The sequence below is a fragment of the Hoplias malabaricus genome, chromosome 2, assembly GCF_029633855.1.
Source record: "Hoplias malabaricus isolate fHopMal1 chromosome 2, fHopMal1.hap1, whole genome shotgun sequence".
Taxonomy (NCBI): domain Eukaryota; kingdom Metazoa; phylum Chordata; class Actinopteri; order Characiformes; family Erythrinidae; genus Hoplias; species Hoplias malabaricus.
Window position 1 is genome coordinate 2,520,958 of NC_089801.1, and position 15,878 is coordinate 2,536,835.

Here is a 15,878-nt window from a genome sequence, read left to right on the forward strand (position 1 = left end):
GGGAGACGGCTTGTCGCCGAGTCGATGGGGTAAACAAGCTGAAACTGGATATTTCTCCAGAGAAAAGAGGAGGGAGTGCTGTTCAGATGAGAGCAATTCTCACACTGACCCCAGAGCCGTCTGTTCCCGCTCTAGTACGACAAACTGAAGGCAATTTTACAGATAAAATTTATTTTACACAGTTTGTAGAACCCCTGATAATATGTGAATTCAGCTACGTTAACCCACAGGCGTTGTGGAAAGTGTGTGTAATCTCCATAAAAAAAGCATCTGCCAATGATGCCAATACCAAGTGATGGCTTGAGGTATATAAAGATAGTCAGCATTGTGGAACAGAGTTCTGTAGAGTGATGGCACTCAATTAAATACTTTTAGGATGATTTTAGATTCAGAAGTAATCCTCCAGGAGCAGTGGATGATTACCAATATTTAAATGGCTGAACACTATTAAATTGTCACACTAATCTTCCAACATCTAGGCTAAAGCCGTCCTAAAAATGTAGCAACGCTAACTGCAGCATAGAGGATAGCAATTACATATATAAGAACTCTTGGATGAGGGTAAAAGGGCAATTCAAACTCTTAATAAAGAACCAGTGTGTTTAGAGATGAGAAAACGCTAGTGTTGCTAACAGCAGTGATTACATCCATATTAAGGATTTTAAACCAGCTGCAGGAGATACGTATAAACCACAGGTTGAAAAGAAAGTCACGGGCACAAATGCAGCATGGGGCTTAAGACTGAATGTATCTGACTCAGAGCTGAACTATGGAAGTCACCGTGACACACTCAGTTCCTTAACATTCTTCAAACAAAGAACCTCTGTGTTCTTCTCATTTACAGAAATATAAGTAAAAATTGAGGTCACTCAACTGCATGTAAAGTTAGTTTTTTACATCTTCATCAAGTGTGTATCTGTGTGTGAGTGAATTGTGTGAATTGTGGCATAGGGGATTATCACCCCACGGCCTGAATAACCAGGCTCCGTCACCCTACAACTTAAAGTGAAGGTGTGTGAGTGAGTGAATGTGTGAATGAGTGAGTCTGTGTATGTGTGTGTTAGCACATTATTACCTGGAGCCCCCCCACCTTCTCTCTGACAGCTGCTCCCTCACCCCCTCAGTGTGTTTGTGTACGTCTGTGTGTCCAGTCACAGGCTCAAAGCCAGTCGTCTTTTCTCGGGATTAACAGTGTTAGCATCGTCTTTCATGTTCAGGAACAAGACGAGTCATGATCAGCTCCAGTTTTTACACAGGTATTAAATCTGTACTCTTTCTATCGCTCACTGTTATATAGTGCATTACTCTAACACATACATATACATTTCATTCATGTATTGTCTGTAACCGCTGTCCAGATCAGGGTTGCAGTGGGTCTGGAGTCTACTCAGAATACATGCATATATTTGTTTGTGCAAAAATAATGGCTTTTTTGTTATATTTTCCACTTTTGGTCAACTGCAGGAACTGAATGTTTTTGTTTTATTGCGAAGTCCTGTGTATGGAGCACAATGTGGTGTTTTTAAGTTGGTATTAAAACTGTAGCGGAGAAGTTGTTAGGTGTGGTGTCTCCTCTTAGTATTCTACATCAACAAAGATTATACTTCTCTTGAATAAGCAGTGAAATAGTTCAACATGACTCATTATTTTCACTGAAGACCTGCTTCTGCTGCTGCTCAAAATTGGTCTGAATACCCGCTTTTATTCACTGCTTGTAATTTTCTGTTCAATAAATGATTTGTCAAGGATTACATCTAAGATTTTGTTGTACACCTATAGAATATTGTTTTCATTATAACTTTGACCTCTGGACAGTAATATATTTATCCAGACTAAACGACACTAAACTGTAGCAGCCTTAATTGCAGCATGTCTTAGAGAAAAGAGATCAATGTAGTGTAAATACTGAGTGACTCTGATGCTGGTTTCAGTCGAGCTGATAGGAGTATGTTGAGCTCAGTGAACCGAACTGAAGAGATTCTCCATCAAATCGATGTCAACAATGATTTTTGACAGAGGAGCAGATTCTGGCTGCTGATTGCTTATATCAGTAATGATCAGTTTTCATGATATTCAGATAAGCATAAAACCATATTTAGAACCTGAAAAACACCCTTGTGGTAAGTAGCAGATCAATTTATGATAAATACTTTAAATAAACAACATAAAGTCAATATTTCAATCAGTTGCACCACATTATTTGTTTGTCACATAATGTATGTCACAAAATGTATGTGAGAATTAGCACCCCCCCCACCCCCCACCCCATGTGTAAACATGTATGAGTGAGAGAGGGAGTTACAATCAAAGATGTTCTTTTATCTAAAAGTACTTCACGTCCAGTTTGGTCTTGTTTAATGTATTTGAATTAATTTATAAAATGGTTCACTTTTAATAATTAGTTAATGCAGCAACTGAATTGAAATGTTTTTATCTGTCGTGATTTGATTGGATAATTAAATGTGTTTCCAAATAATACTATGATGCATTATTTATCATTTTTCCAAGGCATTTGTACACTCATATAATCACAAAGAAAATCTCAGAATTTATGATTCAGGTCTTTGATTTTCTGATGTATTGTTTTTCCTTGTTTTTAGGCTCCCTTTGTGTGATGGTGGCGTCGGATGGCCTTGATCAAGCCCCCCACCCTCTCCCTTCCTCCATCCCTCCCTCCTTCCCTCCCACACTTTCTTTCTTTCTCTCCTTTGTGCTGTCCAAAGCCAGGGGTCTCCAGACTCACATTCTTCTGTCATGGACCACAGGTGAGGACTTTTTTAGAACATAATATTAAAATACAATTTTATATTTCAAATGTACTCATTTAATTCTTTTCAGAGAAGCTAAGAGAGAGAGAGAGAGTGACAGATAAGAGACAGTGAGAGAGAGAGAGAGAGAGAGAGAGAGAGAGAGAATGTTCACTGTATAAAATATGTGACAGAGAGAAAAGAGGTGAGCAAGACAGAAAAGAATGACAGAGACAGGAAAATCTGTACAATATAACATGTGGTGTTGAAGTGAGGAAGAGAAAAGACAAAGCTGCAATAGAAATGTGATGTGGTACATAAAGAAACAGAAAAGAGAGAGGGACATGGAGAGAAAAACATGACATAGAGACAATCTACAGTATTACATGTGATGTTGGAAAGAGAAAAGGAGGTGTGAGATTATCTCTACAGTATAAAATGATTAAGTGTCATGTGGAAAATCTCTCTCTCTCCTCAGGTTAACATCATGCCCCCTCCCCCTGGGCTAAAGGCCAAGTCAAGACCAGCTCAGCCTCCATCACACATCCCTCTCTCTTTTCTACTGTTACACCACTAACACTTTAATATAAGGAGTTCACATGTGAGGCTGGAGCAGGCAGAAATATCACTGTGTTCATTTCCCCTCTGGAATCACTACATTTCTGATGAATAAAGCATAAGATCATCCAAAAAATTTATGGTTAACCATTTAAACACTTACTTTATTATGATTTGACCGTAAATATCATACTGTAAACAATTCAAAATCAACTATGATTGTTTCTGTGTCTAATATAAATGATTCAGTATCAAAGTTGAATATTTTAGCTACAAATTAGTAATCAATATAAATTATATTTATAATTTGTATAGTATTAATTATTAAATACAAGTGATTTCATATTTACTCATAAATTATCCAGTATATTCTATGAATAACGCAGCAACCAATGTGAGCCTAATATATAAATAAATGGTATAAAACGTTAAATCTTAGAGATGATAAATCTGCTGCCTACCACTTTAACAATACCATTAATTCTGTTCATGTTAATTAGGATTAATTTTAATTATAACATAATTTTCAAGAACAAATGCAATGATAACAAAGCCATGCAGGTGATGGTGTGCATCTCCTTTTATTGAAATGTTGTGGTCGTGTATTAATCGTATTAACTTTACCATTATTATTATTATTATAATTGTTATTATTGTTGTTGTTGCTATTTACATCGATTTTACTGAAAAAATTTCTGACCCACTTTTCGCATGAATCGCCGAAATGATTACGCTGTACATTTTTAGATATTTTGAAGAGAAATGCGAAGTATTTTTGTAATCAAGTGAATGTTTTCAGTGCTCTGTGTTTGATTGCTGATGTCATCCGTTACCAGAATTGTGTGAGAATTTTTAGGTTTTAATGACTCTGAATGTCTTCACTCTTCTGCTGTTGGGCTTCATGCCTGATTGACTTCTCCTGGCTCCACCCACAAATATGCTTTTTTCATAGCAACTTTTGCTAGGTTGAATACTGGTTTAATCCCAACTCAACCGAATGAGATGCAATTGAACTGCTGGTTCATATCAAAATACTGGTATTTAAAGTTTTTTATTTGTCTTTTTTTTTTGATGAGTGACAGCTGTGTGTTATGTGAGGCTGAATGATTATTCATTCATTCATTGTCTGTAACCCTTATCCAGTTCAGGGTCGCGGTGGGTCCAGAGCCTTCCTGGAATCATTGGGCGCAAGGCGGGAATACACCCTGGAGGGGGCGCCAGACCTTCACAGGGCGACACAGACACACACACATTCACTTTTGAGTCGCCAATCCACCTACCAACATGTGTTTTTGGACTGTGGGAGGAAACCGGAGCACCCGGAGGAAACCCACACAGACACAGGGAGAACACACCACACTCCTCACAGGCAGTCACCCGGAGCGGGAATCAAACCCACAACCTCCAGGCCCCTGGAGCTGAATTATTAGTTAATTCTAAATCCAAAATTGTAAATAGAACAACTTCTAGATAGAACAATAATTAGATATTTCCCAGAAATTGCTCATAGGATATTTTTTTTCGTCTAGTACCATTAACACTGTGGCTAATTTGGCTAGTTTTAATATAACGTAACGTATTTAAACAAAAATTCCTACAGTTTCACATTTGTTTGTGATTAACTGATAATAAGTGTAAAATTTTCTTAAGCTTTTCATTTTTTGAATGGAATTTTCACTAGTATCCCATAAAATGTGTCCAAACTAGCAAACAATGACTATGAATAGAGTATATTTCTGGGTAGAGCTTGAATGGTTTATCTCTGTTTTCTCTCCCATATCATTTTCAGTACGACAGTGTTCACTGAGAAAGAATAATGTAGCACAGCAGAAAACCATCTTTAGTGAATTTATCCTACAATACATTGCTGCAGGTCTGTGGTACTCAATATGCAGACTTTGGTCCATGTTCTGATACGTTTGCATTGTATTATGGACAAACAGCAAAACATCTCAAAATCAGTCTGAATTTTGCATGATCTTTCTTTTTATTTGGTCAGATCACAGAGCTTGTAAAATAATTTCCACGATAACATCAAACATCAGGTTGTTAGTCAACTTCTGCCTTTTTCAAAAACTACTAAGCATATTGACAAAGGCCGGCGAATGCCACGTCCAAAACTAAAACGGACCTTCCTCAGCTGTGTGGAGATCAGTTACGTGGACCTCTATGATTTCTATTGAGCATCTATGCTGTATGTCACGGTTTACAAGGCTACATAACATCTATGTTAAGCTTTTCATGATAACCGACATTAACCCACTCACACAAACCTCTACAAAGGGTCATTTCATCAAGTGTCTTTATGACAACTAAGCATTTGTAGAGGTTTGTGAAGGTTCATGTATCGAAAGGTTTATGTTGGTGTTATTTAGAATTGTGCATAATGCCCTAAAGCAAAAGTGTTCGCCTTTGTTCAGACTGAAACTGCATGGTACAGGTCTTAATCAAACCTGTTTGGTACTGGCCTTAGCATGTGATGCAGTAATAAGAACAAAATTGAATGTGACTTTTTAATTTCTTGCAAAATTTCTTTATTACTCCAGGCATGACTTAAAACCTGAACCCACTGATTAGATTATATTTGAGTTCTTTGTGCTGTTTGTGTGCATTTAATTCTCATTTACATCTGCTCTAAGAGCACCATTAGATTACGTTTCTTTAACCCTTAGAAGTCTGTTTAGTGTTTTTTCATTTAAACTATAATTTACTTAAGTTAATCATTTATGTGTTGGCAAATATTCTTTTCACTGGCTGTTTAAATCCATGTTAGTGAGATCACGTACTGATGTTCATTGATTAGTTCTGGATCACAAACACCACTCAAGGTATTTAATGGTGCTCCATCATTCCAGAGAACACAGTTCCACTGCTCCACAGTCCGGTGCTGAAAGGCCCTGTATCCTGTGCCTGGCATTGAGCATATAGTGAGATTAGGTTCATGCGCAGCTGCTTTGAGGGTCCCGTTTTACTTTAAGCAGAATCCACTCATAACGTCTGTCTTTTGGACATGGACTGAGTGTGTTTGTATAATTGTCTGTATACAGTTAATATGCCCAAATAATTACAGGTCTTCTTTAAGGGTTAATACTAATTATTGATGGTCCAGTAGATGCAGGTAAAGTGAATGTATTTCATACTGTATAAAGTGATGGTGCTGGTTCTGTCCTTTCATTATCATGCCGTTATTTTGCTCATCACAGAAATAAATTCTTCAAACCTGGGGGCCTTTAAAAGGTGAAGGATGTCATATATTTTTAGATCTAAGAGGGAGTAAAAAGCCCTACCCAGTGTTTGTTAAGTCTAAGAATAGCTTCATACGTCTCTCCCTCCTTGATGCTATTGTCGTCCTCTCGATGGGAAGACAAACTAAAATAACGAAAATACTTCAAAACTATATCCCAAGTTGTTTGAATGCCTGAGCTGATACCCGAGCCATGGGGGTTTTTTGTGCATGCTTGTGGCATGGTTCTGTTTTTATTTGTTCCTTTTCAGTGTACGTGTTTAATACGTAATATTAACATCAGCTCTTCCTTAAAGAATCGTTTGAGTGTGTTTTACCAGAAGATAATGTATGAATTGTGTTTGTGGGGAACAAATATAATAAATTGTTTTTTAAATAAACAAACTGCAGTGGAAGGTCTGAGCAGTGTTTTAAAAAATATATATATTTATGTTTTCTCTGCCTTTTAGTGAGATCACTGTTGTATTATTCTTGTATTTATGAGCTGATTTGGATGTGGTTTTTCTCTTTTAAGGGTGTGATAATGCATCCATCTTTTGCACCTTTCTCTTTTTCACACCTCTGTCTCCTTCCCTCTTTCCATCCCCCTGTCCCTTCTCTTCTCATCTTTCTCACTCTTCTGCTTTCTCTCACTCTCACTCTTACAGTCTTCCACACTTCACCACCTTTTTATTTCTTCACTCTAAGCGCTCCTATCTTTCACCGTTCCTCTCTCCCAGGCGTCTCGTTTTTTTTTTTTTTAATTCTCCCTGTTTTACTCTTTCTCTCTCCCTCCTCTTTTCCCTTGTTTCTTTCACTCTCTCTGCTCCTGTTTTTTCACACTCCCTTTATCATTTCTACCTTTGGTTCAACCCCATTCTCTCTCTCTCAGTGCCCTCTTCTTGGCCTCTTGCAGTAATAGTCTCTCACTCTCAAGGAGAAACCTCATGGGGCGGGGCAAAGAAGAAGTAGGAAAGCCACACACACACACACACACACACACACACACACACACATCTAAAGCATCATCTTCATTCTGTTAAAGTCACACATTCTGGTCATGTGACTCCCACTGGAGCAGCCTCAAAGCATTATGGGACTGTGTGAACTTTTGTCACATTGAAAATGCAGATGCTTTTCTGACAAGTGTATTTAAGTGATGTTGTCAGTGTGTGAGTGTGTGTATCGTGGGTGTAGAAGTAGTAACGTTTTGGCTGATAGATTATACGTGATTATTATTTGTTATAAGCTTCAGCACTGTATTAGAATTCTGGTGCTGGCAGCAATTAACTTTATGTTACAGGTGTTTTTCTCCCCCCATGTTTTTGACCAAACTTGACCTGAAGACTTGACCTTGCTCTTTCAGTCATGGCACTGATTTAAAAAACAAATTAATTTGATTGGATTATTCTGGGGAGAGTCATTAATCATATCACCACAGTGATCTGATGAAACCTAATCAGATGTTTGAGAGATGGTGTAAAGCTCTGAATCACTTCCAAAACAATCGTAATAGAAATAAATTCTGAAATCAGATTTACACCCATAGTGTGTTTGTGAGGGTGTGCCAGTGAGTGTGTGTGTGTGTGTGTGTGTGTTGGGGGTGGGGGTGTGTCTGTGTGAGTAATTGTGTAGAATCATCCTGTCATGTACATTTTTTTAGGAAGTTGTTTTTTTAGTGTGAGAATAAATAGCTTTTCTATGTTGCTGATCTGTCAATGGAGTATTACAGAGCTGCTAAAGAACCCCAGCTTTATTCTTTATTAAACTAACATTAGATTATAAATCTCTCTCTCTCGCTCTAGCACTCGCTCTGTGTGTGTGTGTGTGTGTGTGTGCTATGAGTTACCTCACCGCTGAAATATTACCCTCTCTAGCGGTGATTTACTCCTTGGGGAAGGTGTGTTTTCTTTGTCTTTTAATAGAGCTTTTGCTCCACAACAGCAGTCTGCAGGTTTGGGCTCATCTAGTGTTGTTTTATATTTTCTTCAATGTTAACGAACACATACAAAAAAAATGATGAAAAATATAGGCCCAGCAGCACAACTGTGATATTTTAAGTTTGTAAAGCTCTACATTTTCCCTGACACCTGTTGCCTTCTTGTTCAAACTGAGTCCCTGAGTTTTATACCCAACAATACACTTATAAGGTATGTGCTGAATAATCAGGTCATAAATATTTAGGCAAAGAGTGGAAAGTGTTAGCAAAAATGCTCCTGGACTTATCCTAAGCCAACTTTAACTAAATAACCCTCAAATGCAACTAAGGTGTATTTAGGATATAATTAATTAGATTGCATTCATTCTGAACCTAAACCAAACTATAATCTTCATCACTCTGAGTTCAGGCCTGACTATGAAGCAGAGCAGTAGATACATTGATTTGTCTTTTTCAGGTTGTTGTTTCCAACTTTAAACCATTTCACTCTGAACTTTCAGATTCATTTCCGTTCTTGTCCTGAGTCCAGCCGGAGATGGTGTGATCTCTTGTTGTAGAGCACCCTCTTCTGGTTCAGAGTGGTAATAGAATTTGAAATACTAATACGTCATAATGTATTTCATTTTTGAACGTGACTCAACATTAACAGTGAAAACACTACAATAACTAAATAAAAAGCCAATACAAGTTAAAGTAAAAACACCAATACATTTATTTGCAACATAAACATGAATGAAAACCAACAACACTTTTGTGTAAAATCAGCTCCAGAAACCGATACAGTCTTAATACCTCCTTGCCTTAAGGTATTCTTTATGCCTTCTTGCTTTAAGGTAGTTTTTATGCCTTCTTGAAGATCCTCTTAGCATCCACACCCTCGTATTTGTAGCTCTAAATGGACAGTCAAAAAAACAGTTGAAAACTAGGAATTGCATTTTGCTCTTTAGAAGAAGCTCAGTTATTCACTCACAATGTAAAAGTTGGAGGAACATTTATTCAGAGTGGCTTAGAACCTTATGTGTGAGTCTCTTAAAACATTAACTAAAGGATAGGACTGTTCAGTGTCTGCCTAATGTACCCCACTCCTGGGAACAATGACACTGTAAACACATAATCAGTTTTATTCATTTTAATCCTGTGGGTGATTGGTGTAAATATTAAACGAGTATATTCACTGAAAATCATACTCCCTGAATTAAATTAAACGAATAGCAATGGCCCTCAGGATAATAGCTAATGATGTTTATGATAATGTTGTTAATGAGATTTTATCACTGACCTGAACCAGTTCATCTCCCAGCAGTTCTCTGGTGGTGATCAGGAGTTTACCGTTGTCTTTCCTGGTGAAAGTTCCCTTCAGTACAGCACCATCCATTGCCCACGTTCCCTGAGGTACACACGCACACACGCACACACACACACACGCACACACACACACACACACACACACACACACACACACACACAGAGTGAATAGTGAGTTCTGATCAGTATTAGTTATTGCATCCACTTGAAGGTTGTAAATAAGCACTGTTTTCCATTCTTGCTTCAATAAAAATGGTTATTTAGTGTTGTTTTATTCATTCATTCATTATCTGTAACCGCTTATCCAGTTCAGGGTTACGGTGGGTCCAGAGCCTACCTGGAATCATTGGGTGCAAGGGAGGAATACACCCTGGAGGGGGCGCGTGTGACACAGGGAGAACACACCACACTCCTCACAGACAGTCACCCGGAGGAAACCCACGCAGACACAGAGAGAACACACCACACTCCTCACAGACAGTCACCCAGAGGAAACCCACGCAGACACAGAGAGAACACACCACACTCCTCACAGACAGTCACCGGGACGAAACCCATGCAGACACAGGTAGAACACACCACACTCCTCACAGACAGTCACCCGGAGGAAACCCACGCAGACACAGGTAGAACACACCACACTCCTCACAGACAGTCACCCGGAGGAAACCCACGCAGACACAGGGAGAACACACCACACTCCTCACAGACAGTCACTGGGACGAAACCCATGCAGACACAGGGAGAACACACCACACTCCTCACAGACAGTCAACCGGAAAAAACCCACACAGACACAGAGAGAACACACCACACTCCTCACAGACAGTCACCGGGACGAAACCCACACAGACACAGGGAGAACACATTACACTCCTCACAGACCGTCACCCGGAGCAGGAATCGAACCCACAACATCCAGGTCCCTGGAGCTGTGTGACTGCGACACTACTTGCTGCACCACCGTGGCGCCCGTGTCGTTTTAGAATGATATAAAAAAATATAACATAAATATCCCCTCCCTCCAAACAAAGCCTGAATGTACTGATTTCTGCAAGTTTCTATTCGTTATACAATGAGTATGAAGTCGCTCTGAGGTCAAAGACTTTTATTCCCTTGTATTAATAAATGATGCCATAAAATGAATTATATCGCTGGTGGACTTTGAAGACGAATTATTTAATGGATCGGAAAGTTGTGATGCAGCATTTATTTTGGAATGTATCCATCATCATTGATAATAATAATAAAATTCAAAACAGTGTGTGGTAACCTTTTGACTAAAACAAAATGCTCAAATGTAAATGTAAACGTCCTCTAAAAGAATGTTGAATCACACCAAACCACATAGAAACACTCTGCGACCTTATTCTGATTTATTATCCAATAAACTTAGCCCTAAGAGGTCAGAGATTTGCAGCTCTTTTATCTCCATGTTATAGAAATAGTGCCATAAATGTGAATGTATTAGTAAAGCTTTTTTATCCCGTCACAACAGCAGTGTTTCTAAATGTTTGCCTGCGATGATTAGTTCTGATTAATGACTGATTATTCATGACTTACAATGAGTTCTGTGCCATCTGCAAGGGAATATTCAAACTCGACTCCGAGAGTGAACTCAATGTCTTTTGTCCTGAAAGTACTTGACTCCTTTATAGTAAATTTGTCTCCACTCTGTTCAATGATCAGCTTCAGATTATCATGCTCCGCCAGCTTCCTCTTCATCAGGTTAATACCTGTACACACACACACACACACACACACACACACACACACACACACACACATTAATCAGTCATGACTCTCAAACTACCCTCTCATTTCTGCAATAAATTGTCAATTTTATCAACTCAACTGACCATAAAAGTGCAGTTTGTAATTCTACAATTACCCACTGGTGTTTCTCTGCACACTTTGTTGTACATCCCCTGTATATGATGGTGTGTTATTGTTTATTGCGCTGATATGAGTGGATCAGACACAGCAGTGCTGCTGGAGTGTTTAAAGCCCTCAGTGTCACTGCTGGACTGAGAACAATCCACCAACCAAAAATATCCAGCAACAGTCTAACAGAGTGTGCAGTGAGTGGATATAGTGTTGAAAAACTCCAGCACCACTGCTGTGCCTGATCCACTGGTACCAGTGCAACACACTAACAAATCACCACTATGTCACTGCAGCACTGACAATGGTCCACCACCAAAATCATACAGACAACAGATGCACAGCAACAGCTGGACTACAATCTGTAATTGTACAACCGGTATGGTCAGTGGAAATGATCAAATAGACAATGAAAGTAGAAACAATGGCTTTAACACCCATAGGAAACATTATTAATTGGGGATTATGTAATAAAAAAAAGTCAAGTCATATTTATTTATGTAGCACATTTAAAAGACAGTGAATGTCTGCACAATAAAATCAACTGACAAACAAAACCAGCTAAAATTATAAAGCATACACATAAAAGAAATAAAACAAGTAAAAGAATCTAACAATACCATGTTGTGAAGGAAATACTGAGGGCAAGACGACATTAACCAAGGCAGATATATAACATAATTTAAAAGGACCCAAACGTCTGAGAAAATAAATAGGTTTTCAATTTGGACTTAAAAGTCACTATTGTAGAGGACTGCTTTATGAAGAGTGGACTGTTCCAAAGTCTTGGGGCGGCTACAGCAAATGCCCAATCTCCTTTGAACCTCAACCGAGAATGAGGGGTGTCTAAAAGCAGTCGGTTAGAGGAACGTAGGGCACATGGGGTAAATCGAAGACCATGGCCATGGAGAACTTTCAAGACGAACATAAACACTTTAAATTCAACTCTGTATTTCACTGGTAGCCAGTGCAACGACGCCAATTCTCTCCCTTTTCTTAGTACCGGTCAAAAGCCTTGCAGCTGCATTTAGGACCAGTTGCAGTTGTAACAGGCTCGAATCAGTGATCCCCAGGTACAGAGAATTACAGCAGTCAATACGGGAGGAGAGAAAAGCATGAATAACGGTTTCTAGGTCTTTAAAAGAGAGTGTTCTCTTAGGTTTAGCTACATGACAGTGATATGATTCTTTCATGAAAAGAATGACTATGAAAAAAGCCATGAAAAATAACTGTGTACGCCATCGGAAGTTATGTTTCTACTGTATACATTTTGCACACAACTGTATCTCCCTTTGCCCCATAGTTAGAGTAAACTATAGAGTACTCACCCATCTGCTCCATGAATTTGTCATAGTTTTCGTTGCGGTTGATTTTCCATGTGCCGTTAAACGCCATGTTTACAGATGTATAGAGAGACAGAGCAGAAAGATGGAGATAGTGAGGAGTGCAGAAAGTGAATCTGTCCTCCTCTGTCTCTTTCTCCTTTTATAAAGCGCAGAAGGACCTTTATCTCTGTCCGTTATCCGGCTGATGATGTGGTCACTTTAGACTGAGGTCACACTCAGTCTGGACCTGAGAATATAAAGATAAAACACTGTTATAACGTTGCCCAATATGCTGTAGAAAAATAGACAGTTGTTAATGGCACAAATAACGATTTATTGCTGTGGCATCTCATCAAAGACAGACAGAGCAGTGTTAGACTTGGGGACTCTTAATTCAAGAACACAGAGAGGAATTTTATTTATTTCACTCTGCATCACAGATAAAAACTGAAGAGAGCAGATAAGGTACATAACCCTTTTATTATCTCTCAGTTTAAACTGTAAAAAATAAATCTGAATTCAAATATAAATACATTAATAATCCTAATTTAACCTTAAATACTTAAATAATAAACAGGAACATAAATACAATACATAACCATCCAGGTTATTATGGGATTTATGTGAGTAAAACTGATCCATTTTCTTAATGCTTTTCATTTACTATACTCACTATAGACCACTCCGGGTGACTGTCTGTGAGGAGTGTGGTGTGTTCTCTCTGTGTCCGTGTGGGTTTCATTTGGGTGACTGTCTGTGAGGAGTGTGGTGTGTTCTCCCTGTGTCTGTGTGGGTTTCCTCCGGGTGACTGTCTGTGAGGAGTGTGGTGTGTTCTCTCTGTGTCTGTGTGGGTTTCCTCTGGGTGACTGTCTGAGAGGAGTGTGGTGTGTTCTCCCTGTGTCTGTGTGGGTTTCCTCCGGGTGTTTGTCTGTGAGGAGTGTGGTGTGTTCTCCCTGTGTCCGTGTGGGTTTCCTCCGGGTGTTTGTCTGTGAGGAGTGTGGTGTGTTCTCCCTGTGTCTGTGTGGGTTTCCTCCGGGTGACTGTCTGTGAGGAGTGTGGTGTGTTCTCCCTCTGTCCGTGTGGGTTTCTTCCGGGTGACTGTCTGTGAGGAGTGTGGTGTGTTCTCTCTGTGTCCGTGTGGGTTTCATTTGGGTGACTGTCTGTGAGGAGTGTGGTGTGTTCTCCCTGTGTCTGCGTGGGTTTCCTCCGGGTGACTGTCTGTGAGGAGTGTGGTGTGTTCTCTCTGTGTCTGTGTGGGTTTCCTCTGGGTGACTGTCTGTGAGGAGTGTGGTGTGTTCTCCCCGTGTCTGTGTGGGTTTCCTCCGGGTGACTGTATGTGAGGAGTGTGGTGTGTTCTCCCTGTGTCCGTGTGGGTTTCCTCCGGGTGACTGTCTGTAAGGAGTGTGGTGTGTTCTCCCTGTGTCTGAGTGGGTTTCCTCCGGGTGACTGTCTGTGAGGAGTGTGGTGTGTTCCCCCTGTGTCTGCGTGTGTTTCCTCCAGGTGACTGTCTGTGAGGAGTGTGGTGTGTTCTCCCTCTGTCCGTGTGGGTTTCTTCCGGGTGACTGTCTGTGAGGAGTGTGGTGTGTTCTCTCTGTGTCTGCGTGGGTTTCCACGGGTCACTGTCTTTGACGAGTGTGGCATGTCCTCCCTGTGTCTGTGTGGGTTTCCTCTGGGTGCTCCTGTTTCCTTCCACGCTTCAAAAACACGTTGGTAAGGGAATTGGTGACTCAAAAGTGTACATAGGTGTAAATGTGTGACCATGTGTCACCCTGCAATGGACTGGCGCCCCCTCCAGGGTGTGTTCCCATCTTGCGCCCAGTGATTCTTGGTAGGCTCCAGCCCCACCACAACCCTGAACTGGATAAGGGTTACAGATAATGAATAAATGAATGAATGAAGGCAAAGCCAGAGAAATATGAGAAAAATGAAAATGTCTGCAAGCTCAGATTACGTTTAGAGTTTGCTAAAATGTCAGGCTAAACAGATTTATATGCTTTATCAGAAACAAGGTATTATGATGTACAGTCTCTGATGATGCAATGTTTGGCACTTTTGTGATTTGTGAGTTTTAACCCAACCTTTGACTGCTGCTCAACATTGAGATTAGCAATATATGTACTCTCATTAAAAAAATCGTCTTATAAGTCTAAGGGTCATGTACAAGTGTGAGGTAGTTCAGGTGAAAGTTCCATCTTCAATCTCCTGCCATAACAGAATGAACTTATCAGGCCGCAGATCGTTTTTATCCTTCATATGCAGATAATGAAATGACCTTTCACTTTTCCTATTTTCTCAATGCTGATGAAAGATCAAACTGTGCAAACTGACCTACATAGTCCACATGAGCCTAAGGTCAACACACCCAACGTCAAGCATGGGATAGAGGTGTATAAAGTGTATAAAAGTGTTATCTTGAGTTGTGGGATTGTGTTTTCTAGAGTGATGCATTCATTCATTCAGTGTCTGTGACCCTTATACAGTTCAGGGTCGCGGTGGGTCCAGAGCCTATCTAGAATCATTGGGGGCGCCAGGCCTTCACAGGGCAACACACACTCACACACACATTCACTCACACCTACAGACACTTTTGAGTCGCCAATCCACCTACCAAAGTGTGTTTTTGGACTGTGGGAGAAAACCGGAGCACCCAGAGGAAACCCACGCAGACACAGGGAGAACACACCAACTCCTCACAGACAGTCACCCGGAGGAAACCCACGCAGACACAGAGAGAACACACCACACTCTTCACAGACAGTCACCCGGAGGAAACCCACGCAAACACAGGGAGAACACACCACACTCCTCACAGACAGTCACCCGGAGGAAACCCACGCAGACACAGAGAGAACACACCACACTCCTCACAGACAGTCACCCGGAGGAAACCCACGCAG

The 15,878-nt window shown here is 40.1% G+C and overlaps 2 protein-coding genes across 5 annotated transcripts in view; one reads left to right on the forward strand and one right to left on the reverse strand.

Moving 5' to 3' along the window:
• rbpms (RNA binding protein, mRNA processing factor) overlaps positions 1-15,878 on the forward strand; it is a 54,292-nt gene that overhangs the window by 25,947 nt on the left and 12,467 nt on the right. Inside the window, exons 8-9 of one of the 2 annotated variants that reach the window (XM_066652146.1) lie at positions 2,601-2,765; positions 9,768-9,859. The gene's annotated coding sequence lies outside the window, so the exon portion shown is untranslated. Of the gene's footprint in view, positions 1-2,600; positions 2,766-3,225; positions 6,920-9,767; positions 9,860-15,878 lie in introns of those variants that run through there. The other variant, XM_066652137.1, reaches the window with a different exon arrangement.
• The window catches only part of LOC136675552 (fatty acid-binding protein, intestinal-like), a 61,686-nt gene continuing 55,053 nt past the window's right edge, over positions 9,246-15,878 (reverse strand). For all 3 annotated transcript variants that reach the window (XM_066652169.1, XM_066652160.1, XM_066652178.1), the window contains 4 exons: positions 12,985-13,228; positions 11,336-11,508; positions 9,747-9,854; positions 9,246-9,358 (listed from right to left, as the gene is read on the reverse strand). In XM_066652169.1, the coding sequence (XP_066508266.1) occupies positions 9,308-9,358; positions 9,747-9,854; positions 11,336-11,508; positions 12,985-13,051 (399 nt within the window). In that variant the 5' untranslated portion in view covers positions 13,052-13,228 and the 3' untranslated portion in view covers positions 9,246-9,307. The remainder of the gene's footprint in view (positions 9,359-9,746; positions 9,855-11,335; positions 11,509-12,984; positions 13,229-15,878) is intronic.